Source organism: Eschrichtius robustus, chromosome 16 (genome assembly GCF_028021215.1).
Source record: "Eschrichtius robustus isolate mEscRob2 chromosome 16, mEscRob2.pri, whole genome shotgun sequence".
Classification (NCBI taxonomy): Eukaryota; Metazoa; Chordata; class Mammalia; order Artiodactyla; family Eschrichtiidae; genus Eschrichtius; species Eschrichtius robustus.
In genome coordinates, this window is record NC_090839.1 from 787,652 (window position 1) to 813,331 (window position 25,680).

General features: G+C 55.8%; 1 protein-coding gene across 4 annotated transcripts; it reads left to right on the forward strand.

Annotated features, from left to right (window-relative positions):
* The first annotated feature begins 147 nt into the window (after positions 1-147).
* Positions 148-24,735, forward strand: GMEB2 (glucocorticoid modulatory element binding protein 2). 4 transcript variants are annotated; one of them, XM_068524667.1, is made up of 11 exons: positions 451-467; positions 1,120-1,180; positions 8,889-9,053; positions 9,424-9,521; positions 10,076-10,203; positions 15,830-15,933; positions 18,466-18,623; positions 20,450-20,521; positions 20,917-21,054; positions 21,371-21,493; positions 22,009-24,735. In XM_068524667.1, exons 3-11 carry the CDS (start codon positions 8,923-8,925, stop codon positions 22,665-22,667), a joined length of 1,611 nt encoding a protein of 536 aa, XP_068380768.1. In that variant the 5' UTR covers positions 451-467; positions 1,120-1,180; positions 8,889-8,922; the 3' UTR covers positions 22,668-24,735. The 4 variants fall into 4 exon arrangements, with proteins under 4 accessions (XP_068380769.1, XP_068380768.1, XP_068380767.1 ...); XM_068524668.1 differs by lacking the exons at positions 451-467; positions 1,120-1,180 and adding an exon at positions 148-200; XM_068524666.1 differs by lacking the exon at positions 451-467 and having other exon boundaries at positions 857-1,180.
* The last annotated feature ends 945 nt before the right edge of the window (positions 24,736-25,680 follow it).

Genomic DNA, 25,680 nt, shown 5'->3' on the forward strand with positions numbered 1-25,680 from the left:
ATAAATATCAGGGCTCGCCCTTGCCCGTGCGTGCGCGGCCCCGCCGCCTGCGTCACTAGGAAGCGCGCGCCCGGGCCGCCGCCGCCGCCGCCGCCGCCGAATCCCCAACAAGGAGCGGAGCCCGCGGCCGCCGCCGCCGCAGCCGCCGCCGCCGTCGCCGCCCGCCCGCTGGCGCCCGCGCAGGCCCGGCCGCGGCCCAGGTAAGCGCCCGCCGCCCCCCCCGCGGCGAGGCCTCTCGCTCCGCCGCGCGCCGCCGTCCAGTCAGGGGTCCCTGCGGAGCGTCAGGACGTTACGGCGGGGGGAGGGGAGCGGGGGAGGGGCGGCGGCGCGCGGCGGGCGTCACGGGCGTCAAGGGCCCGCGTCAGGCGCGTCGGCGGCGGCGCGGCCTCCATGTTGCCGGAAGGCGGCGGGCCGCGGGCGGCGGGCGCCGGGGAGGGCCCTGGGCGGGGCTGCGTGGAGAGGGCCGCGTGGGTACCCCCCCCTTCCCGTGGGACCGCGTGAATTCTCGCCTCCCCTGGGGGCCGCGTGGCTAATCTCCCCTTTCCCGTGGGCGCCGCGCGGATGCCCCTCTCCCTTGGGGGCCTTGTGGATACACCCCCTCTCGTGGGGGCCTGGTGGATGGCCCCCCCCTTTCCCGTGGGGGCCGCGTGCGTGCAACCCTTTGGTGAGACCCGTATCTGCTTGAACCCCGTTGTAGGAACCAATCAATATGGGTCCATTGCCTGTTACATATTTGGTTAACTTTATAATTCATGTAGTTGAGCGACTCTTCCAGTGAATCAACGTTTTCTTTCTTTGCTAACACTGCAAATACAGTTTCAGTTACATGAGTCTTTTTTAACTTACAAAAATCTGTGCATAACTGAAGTATATAACTTGATGAGTTAAGTGTGCACCCATAAAACTACAGTCTATGCCATTAACCTGTCAATCACCTCCAGAAGTTTATTCCCGCTCTCATTAGTTTGTGATAAGAACGCTTAACTAGCAAAATTTTAAGTATACAGTACGATATTGTTAACCATAGGCTCTATGCTGTACCTTAGACCTCTAGGACTTAGTCATTTCGCATAACTGAAGCTTTGTACTTTTTGATGTGTCCCATTCCTCCTCCACCAGCTCCTGGCAACCACCATTCCACTGTCTGCTTCTCTGCGTTTGATTATTATAGATTCCTCATGTAAGTGGTAGCATGTAGTATTTTGTCCTGTGTCTGGCTTATTTCCCTTAGAATGATGTTCTCTACATTCATCCACGTTGTCACAAATGGCAGAATTTCCTTTTTTTTTTTTTTTTTTAAGGCTAAGTTATATTTCATTGTATGTGTATACCAAATTTTTATTCATTCATCTGACCGTGGACATTTAGGTTGCTTCCACATCTTGGCTATTGTAAATAACGCTGCAGTGAACATGGGGTGCAGGTGTCTCTTGGGTATCCTGATTTGTTTTCCTTCGGATATACACCCAGAAGTGGGGTTGCTGAACATATGGTAGTTCTATTTTTAGTCTTTTGAGGAGCCTGGGTACTGTTTTCATAGTGGCTGCACCAGTTTACATTCCCACCAACAGTGTGGGTCAGTCCGTTTAGGGTAACACCAAATGGATTAAATAAATTCCAAATGTAACAAGATAAATTAAGCAGACTGTTCAAAAATTATTTCTTTGTAGGAAGTATAAAACTTTGGGAAGACATACTGGACGGGGTGGGGGGGCGGGGATTTGTACATATACATCATACACTTAAGAGCCCAGTGCGTCCTGGCTGGGTGTGACGCAGGGTGTGGTCGAGACTGGGCAGCTAGTGCATTGCGCCCCCCTCGCCCCCCAGGAGGGCAGGGCCAGGAAGCCCAGATTCACAAGGAAATGCAGGACTAGAGGGACCACCTCCAGGGATGAATTCTTGTGACATTTTTCAAGAGAAGCCAGAAATCTGGATTTTTAGAATGTGAACCCTGTAAAATTTGAAAAAGCTGGCAACTAATTAAAAATCTTGAAACACAGTGAGAATGAAAGAAATTGTGCTGGGACTTCTCTGGTGGTCCAGTGGGTAAGACTCTGCGCTCCCAATGCAGGGGGCCTGGGTTCGATCCCTGGTCAGGGAACTAGATCCTGCATGAATGCTGCAACTAAGAGTTTGCATGCCGCAACTAAAGATCCCGCATGCCGCAATGAAGATCCGGCATGCTGCAACTAAGACCCTGCGCAGCCAAGGTAAATAAATAAATATTAAAAAAAAAAAGTTGTGTCTGTGGGCCACTGCTTTGTGACCTCTGCTATGTTTCTAGTGGTATTTTTATCAAAGGAAAATATTTGTGTTTATTTGGAAGACATGGAAAGTCAGATCTGAATCCAGTGTACTGACCGCACACTCACATTTTTGTCCTGTTTTTGTATATTTATGCCCAGGAATGCTACTTCAGAAATACTTCCTCCTATCTTTTTTACCTCAAGGTTAATTGGGAAAGAAGAATTTTGAAAACTTGATGTTGGAGAGGCAGGAATTCGGTTTGTGTGTTCCCACTGCTTAGCGGTTTTGAGATGTGGGGGTGAGGACAGCCGCCCATAGGGTGGGTCCCTGCCTTTCTGCAGCTTTGAGCTCAAGCGTGGCTTTCTGGCCCCCTTGGAGTCCACCCGGTGAAAGCAGCGGTACCTCGGTGAGAGCCAAGCACCACGGAGCAATGTTACTTTAAGGGCGATTTTCAAGTGGTCTTTTTTTTTGGCCGATGTGCGGCTTGCGGGATCTTAGTTCCCCAACCAGGGATTGAACCCGTGCCCCCTGCAGTGGAACCGCGGAGTCTTAACTGCTGGACCGCCAGGGAAGCCCCCCTACGTGTAGCTTTTTGAGGAACTGCCAGACTGCTTTCCAGAGCGGCTTCACCGTTTTGCTTGTCTGCTAATGGTGCACGGTGGTTCCAGTTTCTCCACATCCTGACCACATGTACTTTCTGTTTGTTTGTTTATAATAACCATCCTGATGGGTGTGAAGTGGTATCTCCTTGTGGTGGTTGTGTGCATTTCCCTAGTGATTAGGGATGCTGGACATCTTTTCAATGGCTTACAGGTTATTTGCGTATTTCCTTTGGAGAAATGTCTACTCTGAGTCCTTTGCCCATGGTTTAAGTTGTTTTGTTCTTGCTGAGCTGTATCCTGGATGTGAATCCCTTGGCAGACACATGCTTTGCAGGCACTTTCTTCCAGTGTGTAGGTTGCCTTTTCAGTCTCCTGAGAGTGTCCTTTCATGCACAATAGTTTTTAATTTTAACGGAGTCTAATTTACCTGTTTTTTCTTTTGTTGCCTGTGCTTTTGGTGTCATATTCAAGAAGTCATTGCCAGGGAACTCCCTGATGGCCCAGTGGTTAGGACTCTGCGCTCTCCCTGCCGAAGGCCTGGGTTCCATCCCTGGGCAGGAAACTAAAATCCCACAAGCTGTGCCTGTGCGGCCAAAAAAAAAACAAAAGAAAGAAAAAGAAAAAGAAATCTTTGCCAAATCCAGTGTCAGGAAGCTTTTCCCCTGTGTTTTCTTCTAAGCGTTTTACAGTATTTGCTCTTATGTTTGGGTCTTTGATCCGTTTTATGTAAATTTTTGTCTGTGGTCTGCAGATGTCCAGTTGTCCCAGCTCCACGTACGGATGAGACCGCCCCCGCTCCCCAATGAATGGTCTTGGCACCCTTGTCAAAAATCAGTTCACCATATATGCCAGGATACAGTAGCATTTTTTTGGGCCCATTTAATTTTTTTAAAAGATTCGCAAATGGTAAACTTTTATGGTTGTTTGGTGTACAGTTCTATGCGTTTAACACCTGTATAGATTCATCGTGTAGCTGCCCCCGTGACTGGAATACAGAGCAATCCCGTCACCCCCAGAATCCCCCTTGTGCTGTCCTTTCATGCCGCATCCCCCTCCCCCAGCCCCTGGCACCAGTGATTTGTTCTCTGTCACTAGAGCTTCGTCTTTCCCAAAATGTCACGTAAGTGGACTCATACCGTCTACAGGCCCACCTTGTTTTATTGGGCTTCACTTTTTGTGCTTCGCAGATACTGTATTTTTTACAAATTGAAGGTTCGTGACAACCTTGAATCGCTCAAGTCTATCAGCGCCATTTTTCCAACAGCATTTGTTCACTTTGGGTCTCTGTGTCACGTTTTGGTAGTTCTCGGAATTTTCGAAACTCTTGCGTTATTAATATGTTTGTTACAGTGATCTGTGATCTGTGATCTTTGATGTTACTACTAAGACTGAGGGCTCAGATTGTGGTTAGTATTTTTTAGCAATAAATTATTTTTTCATTAAGATATGTATGTCATTTTTAGGCATAATGCTATTGTACACATAATAGACTATAATATAGTGTAAATATAACTTTTACATGCACTGAGAAACGAAAAATGTCACGTGCCTCACTTTATTGTGACATTCACTCTATTGTGGTGGCTGATACCTCCAGGGTCTGCGTGTGTAACCCACTCAGCATGATTCTCTGGAGATCCATCCAGGTTGTTGCACGTATCCAGTAGCTTATTTATTTATTTATTTATCTTGCTGAGTAGTATTCTTTTGTATGGTTTGTTTCTCTTTTCATCTACTGAAGGTCATTTGAGTTGTTTCCAGTTTCTGACAGTTATGAATAAAGCTGTCATAAAATTGTGTGTACGGGTTTTTAAAGAAACCCCAGTCTTCATCTCTGTGGGGCAGATACTTAGGAGTGGGGTTGCTGGGTCATGTGATAAGAGTACATGTAACCTTTGAGAAACGTCCAGACCCTTTTCAGAGTGGCTGCACCAAGCAGCTGGGTGTGAGCATTCCAGTTCTCCACATCCTCACAGTCTTTGTATCCTCAGCTTTGTGTTGGTGCTTTTTAAGTTGTTCTAATAGGTGTGGTCGTATCGTTATGGTTTTAGTTTGCATTTTCCTGTGGGTTACTGATGTCAAGCATCTTTCTATGTGTTTACTGTTTTTTCTTTTAATATTTATTTATTTATTTATTTGGCTGCACTGGGTCTTAGTTGTGGCATGTGGGCTCCTTTAGTTGCGGCATGCGGGATCTAGTTCCCTGACCAGGGATCAAACCCAGGCCCCCTGCACTGGGAGTGCAGAGTCTTAACCACTGGACCACCAAGGAAGTCCCTCTGTGTGCTTATTTGGACTTCTGTTTTGGTGAAGTGTCTGTTCAAACCTTCCGCCTACTTTTATTTATTTATTTAAAAAAAAAATGTATTTGTTTATTTGGCTGCGTCGGGTCTTTGTTGCGTCGTGCAAGCTTAGTTGCTCTGCGGCATGTGGGAGCCTAAGTTCCCTGACCAGGGCTCAGACCCGCGTCCCCTGAATTGGAAGGCGGATTCTTAACCACTGGACCAGCAGGGAAGGCTCCACTTCTGCCTGCTTTTAAATTGTGTTGCTGTTGCTGAGTTCTTTGTATGTTCTGCATGCAAGTTCTTTGCCAGACATGCGATTTGCAAGCATTTTCTTCCACCTGTAGCTTGTCTTTGCATTTTCCACTATATTCTCTATTCGTTGTATTGTAATGTACATACTTCATTTTGGGGCAGGTTTATGTTCACAGCACAGTTGAGCAGGAGCCCCCAGAGTTCCCATGTACCCCCCTTCCCAGCCTCCCTCAGCACTAACATGCTCACCAGAGTAGTATGTTTGTTACAGTCACAAACCCCAGTTGACCCGTCATCAACCAGAGTCTATAGTTTACATTGGGGTTCACTTTTGGTGTTGTACGATGTATGTTTTATTTTTATATTTTTTAATTAAGACTTAAGTTTTCAGAGCACTTTTAGGTTTACAACAAAATTGAGAAAGAGTTCTAGAGACTTCCCATGTACTCCCTGCCCCCACACCTGCATGGCTTCCCCCATTAACGAAATCACTCAACAGAAGGGTACGTTTTTTTACGAAGGATGAACCTGCATTGACACATCAGAACCATCCGAAGTCCATGGTTTACCTTGGGGTGCCCTCTTGGTGTTGTACATCCCGTGGGTTTTGACAAATGCGTGATGGTGCAGACCCACCATGACAGTATCACGCAGAGTAGTTTCACTGCCCTAAACATCCTCTGTGCTTCGCCTATTCATCCTCCTGCCCACCCCGCAACCCTCTGGCAACCACTGGTCTCTTCAGGCTAGCTTCTGTCACTTCACAGTGTGCATTTAAGGGTCTGCCATGTCTCTTTTTTTGTAATAAATAAATAAATAAATTTATTTATTTATGGCTGCGTTGGGTCTTTGTTGCTACGCCTGGGCTTTCTCTAGTTATGGGGAGCAGGGGCTACTCTTCGTTGTGGTGCACGGGCTTCTCATTGCGGTGGCTTCTCTTGTTGCGGAGCACGGGCTCTAGGCATGCGGGCTTCAGTAGTTGTGGCACGTGGGCTCAGTAGTTGCGGCTCATGGGCTCTAGAGCGCAGGCTCCGTAGTTGTGGCGCACGGGCTTAGCTGCTCCATGGCATGTGGGATCTTCCCGGACCAGGGCTCGAACCCGTGTCCCCTGCATTGGCAGGCGGATTCTTAACCACTGTGCCACCAGGGAAGTCCCCGCCGTGTCTTTCTGTGGCTTTGTACCTCACTTCTTTTGTCTCTGGATGACCTTCCAGAGGTCATTACATGGAATACCCAGCTTGCTCACGCATTCTCATTTTGAAAGACTTGATTTTTCTGTCTGCTTAGAACAGTGTTCTCCCCCTTCAGAGGGATATAGAAGCGGGACCACCATGTAGGCCCTGGCACTGTCCCCTTTGAAGCTGTAGGTGGTCTATGTTTGCGCACATTGAGTCCCACCAGCAGTGTTGAATGTTTGCTTTCAGCTGTCAGACATGCCTAAAGAACTGAAGGGAACAGTCATTTATTGTGTTTATCCAGATATTTACCATTTTGGTTGCCTTCCTTCATTCCTGAAGTTCCAGGCTTCCCTCTGCTGTAATTTCCTTCTGTCTGAAGTACTGCATTAGGTCTGATTGTGGCCAGTTCTCTTAATTTTCCTTTATCTGAAAATGTCTTTATTGTGCCTTCATTTCTAAAGGATCTTCTCACTGTTGTAGAATCCTGGGCTGAGGCTCTTTTCTTTCAGCATGTTAAGAATGTCCCTGCCTCGGGCTCTGTGGTTCTGAGGAGAGAGTCCCACAGGCCTTCAAATTGTTGTTCTCATGTGGAAATACATACCTTTTTATCTGCTGCTTTTGGAACGTTCTTACGTTGTCCGTTAGTTAGTTTTCGGCAGTTTGATTATGTTCTGGGCGTAGATTTCTTTGAGTTTATCCTGTTTGAGGTTTGTTGAGCTTCTTGAATATGTAAGTTTGTATTTTTCACTACATTTGGGAAGTGTTCAGCTATTATTTTTTCAGAGTTTTTTTAGCATCACACTTTTTTCTTCTTTCCTTCTGGGACTCTGGTGATACAGATGGCCAGCTTTTTATATTGTTCTGCATTCCCTGAAGCTCGGTTCATTTTGTTTTTCCATCTTCTTTCTGTTGTTCAGATTAGATCGTTTGTACTGACCTATCTTTATTTTCATTGCTGTATCTCTTTCCACTCTCATCTCCATTCTGATATTGAGCCCACCTGGTGGATTTTTTTTATTTGTTATTATATTTTTTAATTTTCAAATTTCCGCTTGGCTGTGACTTCACTTCCTGCGGCAGCCCTTTCAAGGACTCCACTTGTGAAGTGCTCCACTTGTGAAGCAGGAGCGCCCGCAGCTCTGAGGTCACTGTGGATTCCAGCGGTCGCCTTGGACTGGGCTTCTCTTGGGTAATTTTTCCCTTGAGAATTGGTCAGACTTTCCTGGTTCTTTGTGTGTGAGATAATTCTGGATCATATTCTGGATACTTTGAATATTGTGTTGTGCGATTCTGGCTCTTGTTTAAACCCCGTGGAGGATGGAGCGTTTTGTTGTAGCAGGAAATGGACCTGGGTTGCGGGTTCTGAGCCCCCTCTGTGGGCAGGCGTGGCCCTGAATCAGTTCAGCCTTCCAGCCTGTGCAGTGTTCTCTGGATCTGTCCCATAGGTGCCACCCAAGGCCACTCTGAGACCTGGGTGGGGGTCGACCCTGGAGGTCGGTCCTCGAAAGCTTTGGTTTGCCATTTAGGATCAGGTCCACACACGGACAGGTGAGGAGTGACCCAGGCCTTTGCACACAGCTGGGGGCAAGCCCTTTCCGCCTCCCTCCTCTCCGCAGTCTCCTGCATACTCTCTGACCCCCAGAACCCCCTTCCTTGTGCTTTGGCTAAAAGCCAGGTCTCTTACGTGTCCTCCGTGCTGCGATGCATCAGTACCTGGTCTGCCCTGAGCCAAGCGCCAGAGGATGGAGAGCAGGAGAGCAGTGGGGCGCCTCTGGGTCCCCGGAGTTTTCGGTGCCTGCCTGGCCGTGACCGTCATGGAGTTTAGAGGGCCTGGGGCTTGCTGGAGGGCAGAGCCAGCCAAGACAAAATAATGCCTGGGAGGGTCTCCCAGACCAAAGACAGGATTCATCTCCGAGGGCTTTCTTTTGTTTATTTTTGGGTCGTGCTGCAGCATGCGGGATCTTAGTTCCCCCGACCAGGGATCGAACCCATGCCTTCTGCAGTAGAAGCGCAGGGTCTTAACCACTGGACTGCCAGGGAAGTCCCTCCGCGGGCTTTCTGTGCACAGCCCTGAGTTCAGGGCGTGGGACCCACCTCCAGAGGCGTCTGCCCACATTCTGGTTCCTTCCCCGTCCCCCGCAGGTGACCACTGGGCTTTCAGGCCTGTCATGGCGCCGAGGTTCTTCCAGGGCTTCCTCTCTCAGTGCTCACTCCATCCTTGCCAGAGCCCCAGGCCCTGGAAGAGCCCTTCTCTTGCATGGCTTCTGTCAGAAGGTAGCGAGGTCCCCGTGCAGACCCTGTGCCCCCCTGTTGCCCTGCAGGCCCGGTGCCCTGGCGCCTCCTGTCCGCTGAGCCATGGCCACCCCCGACGTGAGCGTCCACATGGAGGAGGTGGTGGTGGTGACGACGCCCGACACGGCGGCGGATGGCAGTGGCGTGGAGGAGGTGAAGACCGTGCTGGTCACCACCAACCTGACCCCGCACGGGTGAGGATGGGCACCCGGCCTGGGGGCAGGGGGCGCCAGGGGACGCAGAGCCGCCACCCGGCCAGGAGCGAGTAACGCTTCCCTGACTCTTCTCCCGCCACCAGGGTCACAGCTTCGTGTCCCTAAGCGCACGGTAACTTCTCCTCTGACAAGAGCACAGTAGGGCCAGTTAGGAACTGGGTTTTCCAAGGGAAGCCGAGGAGCAACGCCTGTGGGGTCAGCAGCGCGGTGACGGACAGCACATGGCCCTGAGCCCGCCGCGCCGTGACCTCGGGCTGGACTGGAAAGTCGGGCAGGGATGGCAGCAGAGCGCGAGGCTGGCTGTCGTTGGGGGTGTTAATGTCTCCCCTCTCCTCTCCTCTGTTCCCAGGAGTGACCTGACGGAGGGTAACATGGAGACGGAAAACGCCGCGGCAGCTGCTGCAGCCGCGTTCACAGCGTCCTCGCAGCTCAAGGAGGCCGTGTTAGGTAGGGAGCCTGCCTTCTCGCGGCAGCGCCCGCAGGCAGCTCTGGAGGTGGCTTTTCCGAGGGGACGGTCCTCCCATCAGTAGGGGGCCAGTCAGAGGTTGCCGAGGCTCTCCTGTGGGCTCTTCTTCAGAGGCGGCGCCACAGAGGCCCTGGCTCCAGGGTCTCCAGGTGTGGCCTTGGCCTGTGGCTGGCGGGGAGAGCTTGGTTTTGCGGTTCTACTTAGTGTAGCTGTCAGTGAGTGGCAGTGAAGATGATTTATCACCTTTAGTCTTTTCCTGTTGCCTAACACTGAAGGCCTCAGAGCTCTTCCGAATGTTAGGAATAGGTTTTCTCTGGAATTGTGCCGGCTAAAGTTTGTTTCCTTCAGTGGCCCTTTACTTCGGGCTGATGAGAAATGTCCCCGCCCACCTTGGTCCTGCCTCAGTCCCTCCTGGATTTCAGTTTCTGGTTTCTAGGTTGGTAGTTAATGTTGTGCTTTTACAGGAAGTGCTTTGGAGAAATTATAACTGATTTTCTATGTTGCCCCTTTCCCTGTCGACACACCTGGTGAGAAGTGAAGATGGCTGAAGAGGAGGAGAGCCTGGAGGCCGAGATCGTGTACCCCATCACCTGCGGGGACAGCAGAGCCAACCTGATCTGGAGGAAGTTTGTGTGCCCCGGCATCAATGTGAAGTGTGTTCAGGTGAGGGTTCTGATGCAACCAGAGCACAGGCCTGCGTGCCGGGCTGCAGGGAGGGGCCCCCAGTACCGCAGCTGTGAAGCAAACAAAAGAAGACCCCTACGGCAGGGGGTGTGACCTGTGGGGGGCAGTTCAGAAGGCAGAAATCCCGTGCTTGGGAGAGCAGAGGAGAAGGAAGGAGCCTTCAGGGACAGACAGGATTGTTGCTGGGGCACACGGAGAGCCTCAGGACAGAGATTCTCTGTTCCTGGAGCAAAGCTGTGGAGAGAGGCTGGGAAGGCAGCTCTGCTGACGTTGGGATTGGCAGTGACTCTGCTGGGCAGGTTGAACGAGAGGGATGCTTCGCAAAGACTCATTAGCAGCCATGAGTAAGATGGAGGGGAGAGGTCTGCTCTTTCTGCAACACGGTAGTTTAGGTACCCAGACTCACCTTGTGCTGAAAACAGCCAAAAATGCCACTTAGGATATTTTCGTAACGCATCTTCTAGATGCCTCCGTAAGCTGGCAAAAGAGGAGGAAATAGTCATGCCCGGGGCCTGAATAAAGGCGGGTTATAGAGGGAGGCCAAGCACCAACCCCGGCTTTTGTCTGAGAGCCTTTGCCTGACACTGCTGTTCTCAGCCTCATGGGGCTGGCGATGAGCAGGTGAAGCCCAGGGCTCCCAACTTGGGTGTGTTGTTGCGGGCAGAGATTGTCCCTGTAATGCTGCTACTTCCAGAGGTCTCGACCCTCAGTGTTGGGGGTCAGAGAGGATGCTAATCACATACTCCCCGTCCCCTCTATCCCCCAGGGCATGGAACACTCCTGTCTCATGTCTTAGCACCGGGTGGAAGAGAGAACCCTCTTGAGGATTCACATGTGGCCTGTAGAGTGTGAACACCTTTAGCTAAGAGTTTAGTCGTAGGTTGTTCCTGGCTGGCAGCTCCCCCAGGAATCTGACAAAAGCAAATGAACAATCCTTTTTGGTAGAACTCATCTTTATCTCAGGTTTCAAGTAATTTTGGCAGACAAAGTTCCAAGAAAAGGAGCAGCTCACAGTAAAACAAAACAAAACAAAACACTGAGCACACAGGAAATACAGCGCCTGAATGAGTGCACACAGAAACCACAGACAGCAGAATCAGACCCACAAATGCTGCAGGTTGGAATTTTGAGACACAGAATATAAAATAATTATGTTTAATTTACTTCAAGAAATAAAAGAGGGCTTCCCTGGTGGCGCCGTGGTTAAGAATCTGCCTGCCAATGCAGGGGACACGGGTTCGAGCCCTGGTCCGGGAAGATCCCACATGCCGTGGAGCAACTAAGCCCATGTGCTGCAACTACTGAGCCTGTGCTCTAGAGCCCGTGAGCCACAACTACTGAGCCTGCGTGTCACAACTACTGAAGCCCGTGTGCCTAGAGCCCATGCTCCGCAACAAGAGAAGCCACCACAATGAGAAGCCCATGCACCGCAACGAAGAGTAACCCCTGCTCGCCGCAACTAGAGAAAGCCCACGCACAACAATGAAGACCCAACACAGCCAAAAAAAAAAAAAAAAAAATTAATTAATTAATTAATTAAAAAGAACAACAACAAGAAGCTAGAGGGACTTCCCTGGTGGCACAGTGGATAAGACTCCCAACGCAGGGGGCCCTGGTTTGATCCCTGGTCAGGGAACTAGATCCCACATGCATGCTGCAACTAAGAGTTCACATGCCACAACTAAGGAGCCCGTGAGCTGCAACTAAGGAGCCCACCTCCCACAACTAAGACCCGGTGCAATCAAGTAAATAAATAAATAACTATTTTTTTTTTAAAAAAACAAACTAGAAGTGAAAAACAATTAAAATTGAACACTTAAGTGGATGGATTTTACAGCAGATTAGACACAGTTGAAGAGAGAATTGGTGAAATGGAAGATAGAAGTGAAGAAGTTATCCAGACAGTCATCCCCCAAAATGTCATGAGGGAAAATGGAAGCACAAGAAAGTCTAATGCATCTATCTGAATTCTGAGAGGAGAGAGCGTCTGAGAACTTTCATAACCGAGGAAAGATAGCAGCCCACAGTTCAAGAGACTTAACAGATCCTAAACTGAATGAATAAGAGGAAACCAACCACATTTCAAAATCTACATAGGTGCCAGCACAAAGGACCTTCCACTGGCTCCTGGGACACTTTAGCATCAGAATAATGAATGATAGTCATGGATTATGATTCAAGTAAAAACAAGAATCTATGGGCCCATATTTATTGCAGTGTATTTCATGTTATTTATTTACATTGACACAAGGGAGAGGTTAAACTCTTACACCAACTAACAAATGTAGAAGGGGTGCTGGAGCCAGAGTGCCACAAGGGGGTGCTGAAACTAGTCAGGGGAAGCTGGATGAGGGACAGTTGGTCTCCAGGTACCCCCATCATTGAGGTACCGCTTACAGAGGCAAAGCAGGAACGGCAGGGGGAAGCCTGCAGATCACCCCCTAAATGTGATGACATTTGGCCATCAGTATCGGGACCAGCCTTCATCCCGGCCTCCTGATCGAATGGGCAGGGATTCTGTGGCATTTCCGACAAAAACCCACAACCCGACTCTACTCGGGAAAACGTCAGACAAAAACTGAGGGACACAATTTTTGTCTACAAAAACGCTGACCTGCATGCTTCACAGATGTTGAGGTCAGGAAGACACCATCGGGCTGAGGAGCTGCTCTGGGTCAAGGAGGCAAGACGCAGTGGTCAGTGCAGCGCGAAGTCAGGCCGTGTCCTGCGTCAGAGAAAAGTTGCCACAAAGGCCGTTACTGGGACAGTTTGTGAAATTGGAATACTGCCTGTGGATCAGATAATAATACATTAATGGTAGTTTCCTGATCTCGAGAGCTGTGTGTGGTTACGTAGGAACCTTGTTCTCAGGAAATAGGTGTGAAGGACTCAGGGCGGCTACCCCGCGAGTGTTTAGAGATGGGCCCTGTGTGGAGAGGGAGCCTGGGGCAGGGGCCGCTGGGGCTCTGTGTACTGTACCTGCAGTTATTTTGTAAGGTTGAAATCACAGCAAAATTAAAAGTTAGAAGCAAAAGAGGTGGAATAACGAGAGCAGTGGAGCAAGACCCCCCTGGCAGCTGAGCTCTAAAGGCTCCCCAGGAGCCGGGCGACCGGCGCAGCGCGGGTCTCCTTGTGCCAGGAGAGGAAAGCTGCACACGGTGACGTCGTCTTCAGAAATTAGGGGAAACAAAGACATTTTCAGGCAAAACTGTGTTTGCCACCAGCAAGTCGTAACTAAGGGTATTCTAAGAAATGATTTCAGGCAGAGGGAAAGTGGTTCCAGAGAGGAGCTTTTAGGTGGCCGGAGGCGTGGAGAGCGGAGGAGGTGGGTGAGTCTACGGTGATGGGCTCTGCAGCGCTAGTGCGCGTCCCAGGAGGCTCCGCATGCTCTGTGGTGGGACGGTCGGAGGGCTGTGAGTGGGGTCAGCTGGCCCACCCTGACAGTGGGCACACCTGCCCAACCAGCAGAGGAGAGCCTGGTCCCCCAGAGGGAGGTGGGATGGGGGGGCACGCAAGATGCAAGGGAGAGACAGGCCGGCAGGTGGTGCTGCAGTGTCCGGGTGCGGGCAGGGCCAGAGGTGGTGGCCAGAGAGGGTGTCACGTGGTGGGGGCAGAGGCCGGGCCCAGTGTGGACTTCCTGGGCTCGGGCAGCGGCCAGCGAGGTCCTCCGACTCTGACTCTGCCTGTCTGCCCGGGCTCAGGCCTGGCTCCCGACCAGCTGACTGAGGGGATGAAGTGGCTTCCTGACTCAGAGAGAAACAGTGCAGGGCTCAGGCAATTAGGACAGCTGCTCCCATCAAGAGGGGCTTCCCAGGCTGGTGGTGTTTGCCGCGACCAAGTGTGCTGGAGATACAGGCAGACCTCGGAGACGCTGCAGGTTCAGTTCCAGACCGCCTCAGTAAAGCCCATGTCGCAATAAGAAGAGTCACACACACTGTTTTCCTCACACATATAAAAATAACGTTTACACTAGACTGTACTCTGTTAATGGTGTCATAGCAGTGTGTTTAAAAACTATGTACGTACCTTAACTTGAAAGTACTTTATTGCTAAAAAATGCTAGCCATCATCTGAGCTTTTGGAGTGGCAGTAGTAACATCAAAGATCACTGCTCACACATCACTGTAACAACTATAGTAATAACGAAAAAGTTTGAAATATTGCGAGAATTACCAGAAGGTGTCACACAGACCTGAAGTGAGCAACTGCTGTTGAAAAGCGGCGCCGATAGCCTTGGTCAAAACAGGGTTGTCCCGAACCTCCAATTTGTGGAATATGAGTGTCTGTGGAGCGCTACAAGGCATGTGCAGCTGAGTTGAGGTGCTTTTGCTCCAGTGGCATGGTAACCTGGGCCCAAGCTGGCACAGACTGCAGGGCGCCCGAGAGGCAGCCGCCCGGGAAGGGGACACCCTGGGAAGGGGACGCCTGGGACGGCCCGCACCCTGGCCGGGGCCCAGCTGTGCATCCAGGCCACAGTTGGAGCTTTCGTTTCTGCCTCTGCTGAGACCAGTGACTTATCCATCCCCAGCCTGCTTGTTTTTTCTTTTTTTCCTTTTTTTTAAATAAAGCTGTGTGCGGGCTTTCTGTAGTTGCAGAGAGCGGGAGCTACTCTTCATTGAGGTGCACGGGCTTCTCATTGCGGTGGCTTTTCTTGTTGCTGAGCACGGGCTCTAGAGGCATGGGCTTCAGTAGTTGTAGCACGTGGGCTCAGTAGTTGTGGCACGTGGGCTCAGCAGTTGTGGCACGTGGGCTCAGTAGTTGTGGCTCACAGGCTCTAGAGCGCGGGCTCAGTAGTTGCTGTGCACTGACTTAGTTGCTCCACGGCACTTGGGATCTTCCCGGACCAGGGCTCGAACCCGCGTCCCCTGCACTGGCAGGCGGATTCTTAACCTCTGCGCCACCAGGGAAGTCCTTTGTTTTCTAAGTAAATGCAGTTTTATGTTGGTTCTTTGGTTCCAGTAATTGCTTGTTTAATAAGACTGAATAGGATACTTTACCTTCTCAGGCCACTGTTGGGGGAAACTAGCAGACCTGTGAGGAGGGGGTCAGTTCCCTGACATTGAAGTGGACATGTGCTCCTGGGCCGTGAAGGGTGCCGTTAGGGGTGGGCCAGGCCGGCTGAAGGGACATTCACAGCTGACCCTGTGCACTGTGTCTCCTGTTACTTGCTGTGATATATGTGTACATTATTTGTGGAATAAGTTACGCGTAAGGAGGTTTGCCAGTTGCTGTCTGGAGGGAGGGAGAGAGCGCTGTGCCTTTCTGAGTGGTGTGGGGTCCTTGGGTCCCAGGCATTGGGTGTGTGGCTGGGGGGAAGCGCCGAGCACTTAGCTCCCTCCCCGCTGGGGGCCAGTGTCTGACTACCCGCTGGGGCAGGAGGAGGCCAGCTCCCCGCTCCAGGCCCTGTGCCCGAGGGTCCGGCTCTCACGTGGCGGTTCCTTCCTGAGTCCTGAGTGTCAGCTTGAGAGCCGGCCCGCGGCTCCACCACATCTGCCCTGCCGTCCACCCCCTTTCCCAGGCCAGCTCTGGGGGGCGGAGGTGTCAGGTGGGAGGGAAGGGCGGTGGGGAGGCTCTGTCCTGATTTTGCTCTGCTCTCCCCCCGCAGTACGATGAGCATGTCATCAGCCCCAAGGAGTTTGTGCACCTGGCCGGCAAGTCCACGCTGAAGGACTGGAAGCGAGCCATCCGCATGAACGGCATCATGCTCAGGTGGGCGGGGCGTGGGGCGGGGCCGGAGAGAGGATGGGGCGGGGCGGGGCGCGGGGCCGGAGAGAGGATGGGGCGGGGCCGGAGACAGGATGGGGCGGGGGACCGGCGGGAGGGACTGGGCAGGGGTGGGCCGGCGACCCGGTGTCGGGGAGCACTGTGGCCACTGCTTTCTCTTTGGGTTTTGCGTTTTGAAGATGAGGGGCATTTTCTGCATGAGGATTGTGGACAGCGTCCCCGGGGCTGGGCCGCCCACACCCCTGCCAGCACGTGACCCTGTCAGACTTGCAGGGGTTTCTGTCTTGTTTTTGTTTTGTTTTTTAAAAAATTAATTTATTTATTTTATTTATTGTTTTTGGCTGCGTTGGGTCTTTGTTACTGCATGCGGGCTTTCTCTAGTTGCGGCGAGCGGGGGCTACTCTTCGTTGCGGTGCGCAGGCTTCTCATTGCGGTGGCTTCTCTTGTTGCGGAGCACGGGCTCTAGGAGTGGTGCGGGCTTCAGTAGTTGTGGAGCGTGGGCTCAGTAGTTGCGGCTTGCGGGCTCAATAGTTGTGGCTCGTAGGCTCTAGAGCGCAGGCTCAGTAGTTGTGGTGCACGGGCTTAGTTGCTCTGCGGCATGTGGGATCTTCCTGGACCAGGGCTCGAACCCGTGTCCCCTGCATTGGCAGGCGGATTCCCAACCACTGCACCCCCAGGGAAGCCCTTTCTGTCTTGGTTTGATCACCACCAGTCCCTTACCGAGGCACCTGTGACTGTGTCACCAGGAGGACACCGGCTGTGAAGCTGTCTGCGCGTCAGGACAGCGGCCAGGCCAGCCTTCTTCTTCCTGAGGCAGCACCTACCCCCGTGTGCCTCCCGCCATCACCCCAGACTCGGGTCCCTGTTGAGAGCCTGCGCTTCTTTAAGCTGCTGTGCGTTAGTCTGTCCAGCTGTGCAGATGTTGTCCTTCCTGGAGGCCAGTCTGCCGGCAGGGGTCCTGTCCGGACTGCTTGTGTTCACTGGCGGCATTGGTCTCCTCCAAGCTGGACTGTTCCTGTGACCTTGTGACAGTCGTGGCGTTGACGCTTTCAGGGGGTCTTGGCCTAGAGCCCCGACTTTCCTGTTTTTAGAGTCAGTCCTGCTGGCCTGTGCCCCATCGCTGCCCTTGTCGGTGGTGGGGTCTTGGTGAGGCGTCCACTCACCTTTCTCCCTGTACACTTCGTCTTCCCTTTGAAATTAAGTAGGAATTGGTGGGAAGCTTCAGGCCGGCTCTTCGCTACTTCACACCGACATCAGGTCCTAGAATGTCGAGGGTCTGGAGTGTCCTGCTCAGACTCTCCCGTAGGGCCCTCTGCGGTGCCCGTTCCACCAGCCGCCCTGGTGGCTGTGGCCTGTCACGGGTGGCTCTGAGCTCCTCCCTTCCACCTGTGAAACGGGAAGGGTGATACCCCTTCCAAGAAGGCTGAGGACAGACTAGGCTTTTGCGTTTATACCCCCAGGAACGTTAATGCCTAATTTCCACGTTTTAACATTTCCTGCTTTGGTGGTAATGGCTTGCCCCTCTGAAGTGGCCCCTGCTGCATGTCTGTCCAGAGACAGCCATGGTTTTTCATGGTGTCCAGAGTGGCGGGATCTGGTTGCTTTGCTGCTGAAGGGGCCCCTCTCCTTCCTGTGTTTATTCCCGGGAGAAGCGGCTTCTTGCTGTCCTTGGGCATGTCTGCTGCCCTGGGTGCCTGCAGCCCGTGGGAGCCCTGCCACTCTCCCTGGGGAGCCCCTTCCTTCCCCCGGAGCAGCTTTGCACCCTCCCATCAACCCAGCTCTTTCCTCTCTCAGCCCCACCTGCCGCCGGGCGTGAGTATCTTGGTGGTGCGGCTGTGACCGTTTCATTGGAAGAGCACTGCCGGGAGGTGCCATCTGCTGCACTCCCCGGAGCCAGCGCGTTCACGCTGCCCCAAGGCCGAGGTGGGCGGCAGCCCCAGAGCCGTCCGATCCTTTCGCGGGTTGAGGCAGGCCAGTCGAGATGCAGCGAACTGAAGTCCAGGACCTCTGGGAGAGGCCAGAGAGGAGGGCCTGGGGGGTGTCCCAGCAGGCAGGGTACATGTGGTGCCTTCCTGGTAAAACTGAGGCTGGGAGGTGACACAGCGAGAATCCGGAGGCGCTGGTGCTGTTGGTGCTTCTGGAGGGTCTCGCTTTTTGGGCCACGCACCAGGCGGGTGTACCGCCGTCAGCACCTCTTTTGGCCCTGAGTCCCCCTGCGGGGCTGGCGGGCAGCAGAGCGTCTCGGAGAGGCCCAGCGCCTCAGAGCTGGCCGGCACCTCTGGACAGCCACCTCCCTGGGGGCACCAGCCACCTCCCTGGGGGCACCAGCCACCGTGGTCGCCCTTCCTGTGGACAGAGCCACACGCAGGCGTCCCCACGCCAGCTGAGAGAGCTATGCTGGGGTGTTGGAGAGGCCGGCCCGGGAGCCCCGGTGGAGCCCGCCTCCGCAGACACACCACTCTGGGCCCGCCCCGGGGCAGGCCTTCTGCGGCTGACACCCCGCCCTCCTCTGTGCAGGAAGATCATGGACTCCGGGGAGCTGGACTTCTACCAGCATGACAGGGTCTGCTCCAACACCTGCCGCAGCACCAAGATCGACCTCTCGGGGGCCCGCGCGTCCCTGGGCAGCCCCACGCCTGCCGAGTACATCCCGCTCACGCCCGCCACGGCCGACGGTACGTGCTGGGCCACCTCTGCTGCCGGCCACAAGCGGGGCCCCCTGTCCGCTCAGCTGTCCCTTCGAGGCCCCAGGGGTCAGCAGCCACCGACTCCTCCCTCCCCGAGGAAGTCTAGCTGAATTGCTCCTCCATCCACAGGGAAGACTGAAGTACTTCCTCTTTTTAAGCCATTTTTATTATAAAATACAATGATTCGTATGAAGAATAACAGAGCAAACGTCCAGTGCCCACCCCCAGCTTTGACCAGATCAGGGAGCGCCCCACACGCCTGGTCTGCCATCTGTCCTTGCCCTGGGGCCGCTCCCCGTGGCACTTGGTTCCGGCTCGTGCACTTCCCTGCAACTCGAGATTTGTTGGTGTGTTTATGATGTTCTGTGTTGGCATCTGTTGCTCTAACTGGTAGAAGGACTAAACATTTCCTGGAATTCTTTCCAGATTTTTGAATACAGAGATTCTTTTTAAAACAAGTTAGCATGAAATCTGGTCCCAAGTTCCCTGTTCATGGTGCCCATTGGTAACTTGGTGGCGCTACCTTCCCTGTGACGGGAATTGCATTGTCCCTAAGCGGTTGCTCCACAGGTCAGTCTGGGCCTGCTGCCGTGGGGCCAGGGACTGTCCTCATGGCTGACCAGACGGTGGTTGGTCGAGGGGCCTTGCCCTGTACTTGGGAGGATGGAGAGGCAGGCTTGGGGGCAAAGTGAGGTCCTGGGGTTCACCCCGAATGAGTCCCTGCACCCTACCTGCACGGGCTGGCAGCCGGCCCAGTTGGGAGTCCCTCCCAGGAGCTCTAGGAACGCGCAGGCTGCCGGCAGTCAGGGCTGGCCCTGGGACTGCACTACACAGCGTGGGAGGGGCTGGGTCACGGCAAGGCCCCCGCCCCCAGGAGACACAGGGAGACAGCACTCCCGGTGGGCCGGTGGCTTCCGTGGGAACAGGGCCTCCTCCGGGTCACTGGGTCCAGACTCTCTGTTCTGCCTTGTAAAAGGCGGCCGCAGTGACAGATCTCCAGGAAGGCTCCGGGCGCTGACGCTCCAGTCAGAGCGCCGTGTCCGGTAAAGGCCACGTGGGGTTTGGGATTTAGCTCTTAGAAGTCTGTTGTCCCTGGGGGGCTTGGATGGTCTGTCGCTTTGCTTAAACTCACCTCCGTGGTGGTCTCTTCAGCCAGAGTCCTCAGAACACCTGAGTTGCCTCTCGTGGAGTTAAAAGCTCTGTATCAGCCCAGACTAAGAAAGAGCTATTTCAGGCATCTAACATCCCCAGCACGACGTCTTTGTCAGATGTGGAAGAGGCCGGCGTGAGGTCGGAAAGCTTACCCAGAGGTTAGGTTTCCAGGCTTGTTTCTAAGCCCCAAATGGCCAAATCCAAACTGGGTCCAGGATTCTGCAGACACTAGGGTCAGAGGTGAACCAGCTTGGGTGGCTTGCATCTCTCAAAGTCCCGCTTCTGATTTACAAAAATGGAAACATGGTAGCTGCTGAGATGGACGCTTGGTGTCAGTGAGACAGAGACCCCAAGAGCAGGCCAGGCAGGAAGGCTGGCCTGTGGCCCCTGGCCAGCAGGCTGTAGAAGCTCGTGACCGCGACAAGGACAGCAGAATGTTGAGGACACGTGGACAGGTTCGAGGAGGCATGTTCCAGCTCCTTCTTTGTACATGTTTAACAGTGAATTTAGAACGCAAGGCACGTGTGTGCTCTGTTGTGCTCGTGCACCTCAGTCAATTGTGTGAAAATGCGGGTGGGGGCGGCGAGTCAGAGCTGGGGTGGGTGGTGGGTGGGATGCTGGCCTGTCGCAGGCGAGGCTCACTGGGCTCCTCTTGGTTGCAGTGAACGGGGCTCCTGCCACCATCACCATCGAGACTTGTGAGGACCCTGGGGACTGGACCACAGCCGTCGGAGGTGCGGCCCTTCCTGGGCTTCTCACGGCGGGGGCGGGGCCTTGGGCTTGTCAAGGTGGGGGGGCGGGGCCTTCCCATGGCTTGTCAAGGTGGGGAGGCGGGGCCTTCCTGGGCTTCTCAGGGTGGGGGCGGGGCCTTCCCTCGGCTTTTCACCGAGGGGGTGCGTTTGGGCGGGGCTGCGATCTGCGGCTGGCTTCGCCTTTGCGGACCGCTGGGCGTCCTCTTGCAGGAAGTGCAGGGCCGACCCACTGGACTTCCGCATATGGTTGTGGGGGACACTGCTGACCCTCAGAGCCGTGTCCTCCTGGCAGTTCTTTGCTCCTCCGTGTGGGTGGAACCGGCGGTGGGGCTGCCTGTGCAGGACTCCCCATCTCTGAGCCTCTCCTTCCCTCACAGATGACACGTTTGCCTTCTGGAGAGGGCTGAAGGACGCAGGCCTGCTGGACGAGGTCATACAGGAGTTCCACCAGGAGCTGGTGGAGACCATGAAGGGTCTGCAGCAGCGGGTCCAGGACCCTCCCCTGCAGCTCCGAGGTGAGCGGTCTTTCCCTACCCTGGTCTGTGGGCCCGGAGGCCTCTTCCTGCTCGTGGTGGTGGCGGTGGTGGGCGGCTTCAGGACGCCCGTGGGTGCAGCCTGCCCCTTCCGGTTCCGAGCTGAGCCCAGCAGCATTGGCGGGGGTGGGCAGTTAGCCTGCTCCCACCAGGTCCCTCCTTGCCACGGGGACGAAGTTGAGCCCGGGAACCAGGAACCTGCTGGGCCCAGTCCCTCATCTCACCGGGTGGCGTGGAGTGCCCCAGACCCTGCTGTGGGCCGGCCCGTTCTCACCGTGTGCTCGCCCTGCCCTTGTAGACGCCGTCCTCCTCAACAACATCGTGCAGAACTTCGGCATGCTGGACCTCGTGAAGAAGGTGCTGGCCAGCCACAAGTGCCAGATGGACCGCTCTCGGGAGCAGTACGCCCGCGACCTGGCAGGTACGCTGGCCTTGCGCTGTGACCCCCACAGCTGCGCGGGAGCTGCGGAGGCACGGGGTCGGTGACACCGACATGACCCCAGCCAGACTTCCCGTAAATTCACCCTCAGCCCCACGGTTCTCCTGTGAGGTGGCGCCTTCCTGGGGAGGTGCCTGTGGCCACGCGTGAGACAGGCTGCTTACGCGCTGTGCCCTGCTTATCTTAATACGTCACCAAGGCAACTTTCCTGCGAGCGCTAGGATGATTGGAACACAGTACAGAGAACAGGGAAGGCCTGTCCCCACGTCGGGCAGCGCAAGGCAGCTGCTCAGGATGACTCTTTTTCTTCCTCGGAGTGGTGGGTCCCCATCAGAGCAGGCCCCACAGAGAGTGTCACTGCAAGGGCCGTGGGGGGACAGGACAGAGCGTCGCCGTGAGGACACGAGGGTCAGGCCCCAAGTCAGCGCAGGCCCTGCTCCGGGCAGGTCGTGGGTGCCGCTGTGCCCCGCGGTCACGCCCTGTCCTCCTCCCCGCAGCGCTGGAGCAGCAGTGTGACGAGCACCGCCGTCGGGCCAAGGAGCTCAAGCACAAGTCGCAGCACCTCAGCAACGTGCTCATGACGCTGACGCCGGTCTCCCTGCCACCCCCCGTGAAGCGGCCCCGGCTCGCCAGGGCCACGTCCGGGCCGGCCGCCATCGCCTCGCAGGTGCTCGCCCAGTCCGCCCAGATCGCCCTGACCCCCGGCGTACCCGTCTCCCAGCTCACCGGCGTGCCGCTGGGCAAAGTGGTGTCCACCCTGCCCTCCCCCATGCTGGGCAAGGCCATGCCCCAGGCTGCTCCGGCAAGCTCCCCCGCTTCACCGCTGCTTGGGGGCTACACGGTGCTGGCCTCCTCGGGCACCACCTTCCCCAGCACGGTGGAGATCCACCCGGACGCGTCCAGCCTCACGGTCCTGAGCACAGCCGCCATGCAGGACGGCAGCACTGTGGTCAAGGTGGTGAGCCCGCTGCAGCTGCTGGCCCTGCCCGGCCTGGGCCCCACCCTGCAGAACGTGGCCCAGGTGTCGCCCGGGGGCAGCACCATCGTGACGGTGCCCACGGGGGCCGTTGAGAGCGCCGTGGCCGGCCCGGGACCCGAGGAGCACACGGCCACCATCGAGGTGGCCGCCATGGCGGAGGGCCACGAGCACAAGTAGCCGTCGGCGGGGGGGCGAGGCCCCTCGTGGGCACAGGGCTGGCCGCCTCTCCTCAGGCCGTGGCTGGCCGGGAGCACAGCGCTGGCACCCGGCGGGCCCCGCGGGGCTGCTGAACCAAAGAGAGGAAACGCCAAAACAGACGGAGCGGAGCGGAGCGGAGAGGAGCGGAGAGGAGAGGAGAGGAGCGGAGCGGAGAGGGCGCGGCAGCAGCCTGAGACTCGGGTCCCCGGCTTCTGAGCCTCCTCCCCTGTCTTCTCGGGAAATATATATTTCCATCTGTTGCTTATTAATACTGTTTACATGTGGGGCCTTGGTCAGGAGCCAGGTCGGGGAGGCCGAGGGGGCCCAGGTGCAGCTGGCAGCAGAAGCAGGGCAGGGAGCAGGGCCTCGGCCCGCCGGCTGGGGTAGGCCGTTACTAACACATGTCTTGGGAACTGTCCCCAAGTGTGGAAACCCATGGATCCTATGGATTTGGTTTCTTCCCACAGTTTTCTGTAGGTTTAGTGTGGCCAGCACCCTGTTCTCCCAGCTCTGGAACAGGCATCAGTGGTGCTGCAGGTCTGCAGGTGGCTCAGGTGGGGCTGCAGGGCACCCAGGGGTCGGGGTGAAGACCCCGGGGCACCTGCCTGGCCAGAGGGGCCGAGGGGCCTGAGCAGCACAGGCCGGGGCGGGGGGGGGGGCACCCCACCCCCACTCCTGCCTGGCAGGGGCTCAGGGGCTCAGGGGCCATTGCACATGCTCTGGGGGTATTTTTAAGTGAACTCCTTAGTAGGCTTCTAGGAAGAGTCAGGTTTATAGTGTTTTCAACCTAAACAACGCTGAGTGCCTAGCTTCCCGATCTTTTCTGGGTTCCAGAGTGTTTTGTACACAGGGACTGTCGGGAAGGCCCCCAGGGGAGCGAGATGGTGGGCATCCCCTGCGGCTTTGGCCTGAGGAGGGTGCGTGGAAAGAACAAGCAGGGGCTCTGGAGGGTTCACTCCCAGTTGGGACGCGCCTCAGATCAGGGCTCGTGATCCCCAGTGTTCAGCGTGCTGGTGGGGCCCCCTCCTGGAGGCGGGCTGCACCCCACCGGCCGACACTGGTGCCCCAGGGCGTTCGGGGCCAGTGCTGGGTGAGGTGGGGGCACCCAGATGCTCGCGGGAAGGATGTCCGTGGGCCAGCCGGCCCTCTGCCCTTCTGGTTGTGGACTCAGGAGGAAGACCAGGGAGGAGCCTTCCTGCAGGCCTTGAGCCACTGCAGCAGAGGGTCCCCACGGGCACCCTGGGCCTCCTGTCTGTCACCTGTGGAGACCCAGAGAGAAGCCACTGCCCGCCTCGCACTTTGAAGGGAACTGGGCTCCGTCCGTCCATCCATCCATCCATCCATCCATCCATCCGTCCTTCCGTCTGTCCGGTGGCCCGGACCCCGCCTCAGCGCCCTTGCCCCGCATCAAGCACCGAGGCTGTTTTGTTTCTGGCGTGTCTGGTTGGCCGCCGTCTCGGGCCTGCTGGTCTCAGCGCGATGTCACTTCCTTGTTCGCTACACGCTCCTCTTCCAGGCGCGTCTCTGATGCGCGTGCGGTGTGAGCCCGTGGACCAGGCGCCCCGGCCCGTCCCGAGTCCGGCTCAGACCGCATCAGCACGTGTCGCTCGTGAAACTGGGTGTCTTGTGCTTGGAGCCTCTCCGGTCAGACCTGCCGCCTCTCGGAAGCCGCCCCGCCCGCGGGCCACGTGGCACCGGGAGGAAAGTTGGGTTTCAGAGCCACACGGACGGAAGCCACCGACAGCTGCTCCTGCAGACACCGGCGCCTGGCGGGCCCTGAGCCCGGGGTGTGGGGAGGGGCCCACTGTCCTCCAGGAAACCTCAGCCCGCTGTGGGGTTGGGCCATCTCGCTGTGGCCACCCGCCGCTTCCCCCTTCCACCCGCCGGGCGCGTGGAGGCTGTCCCGGCCGGGCGTCTGGGAAGGCAGGACCGCATCTGTGGGGCTCGGAGGCAGCCTGGGGAAGGGAGGCGTCTGAGTTCTACTTTGTATGTTGTTTTGCAAGTATCTGCTTGGTACTTTGATTTAAAATAAAAACGTTTTTCATAACTTGTGTGTGTGTCTGGTGATGAAAGGCTGTGAGTGGGTGGGTGACGTGGAGCGCGCCCCCTGGGGGCGGTGCCTGCCCGCTCCCCAGCCTGCTCTGGAGAGGGTGGTCCGGGGGCCCACGGCCCTTCTGCTGCCCTGAGGTCGAGCGGCTGGCCTTCTTCGATCTCCCCCGTGTGCAGTGGACTTGCTTGGAGTCACCGTGACCAGCAGACCACGGCCAGTGGGCTGTGCTCTGCGTTCTCTCACTCGTGAGGGTGGTGGGGCTTAGCTGATCACGGGCAGCGGTGAGGCCTCTGGGTCCTGGAATCAAGCGTGGGCTGCCGCGCTGACGGGCCACGGCCTGATGACCCGTCCACGTGGTAGAGGTCGAGCCGCTCGTCAGGAGCGGGTGCGCGGCCGGTGTGGGAACGGGGCTCCCTGGACGTCCGGGTCGGAGGCTCCTGCCGGCGCCCAGGGCTGGGGTCTTCCCGCCCGTCGTCCCCAGCACCCGTTCTCTGCCCCAGGGTCATCTCCCTCAAGCCCCGACAGAGAACGGGCAGGGGGCTCGCCTCGGGGCGGTGCTGACGCCCGGGAGGCTGTGGGGGGAGGGAAGCCGGTGTTGTTTGCTGGAGGGGTGGCAGGGGGCATCCTTCCCCACCGGTTTGGGGGACACGTTGGCTTTCTCTGGTCGGTCCTGATCGGAAGCTGCAGTGGCTGACCGAGCTGACCGCCTAGGCTGGTCCTTGAAGAGGCTGTGGGTCCCTCTGTGTCTTCGGTCTCTTGCATCTCCACACAGCCCTTTCTAGGGGTCACGTGACCACCATTCCCCCATCCCCACTCCTCAGGAGGAAAGCCGCTGGCCACGCCGCAGGGTCCTCCTCGACCGTGGCCGTGGCCGAGGCGTCTGGGGAGACTCTGCAGCCCAGGTGGGCGGCTGCCCACCTCCGCCCACTCCCACTGGCTGCT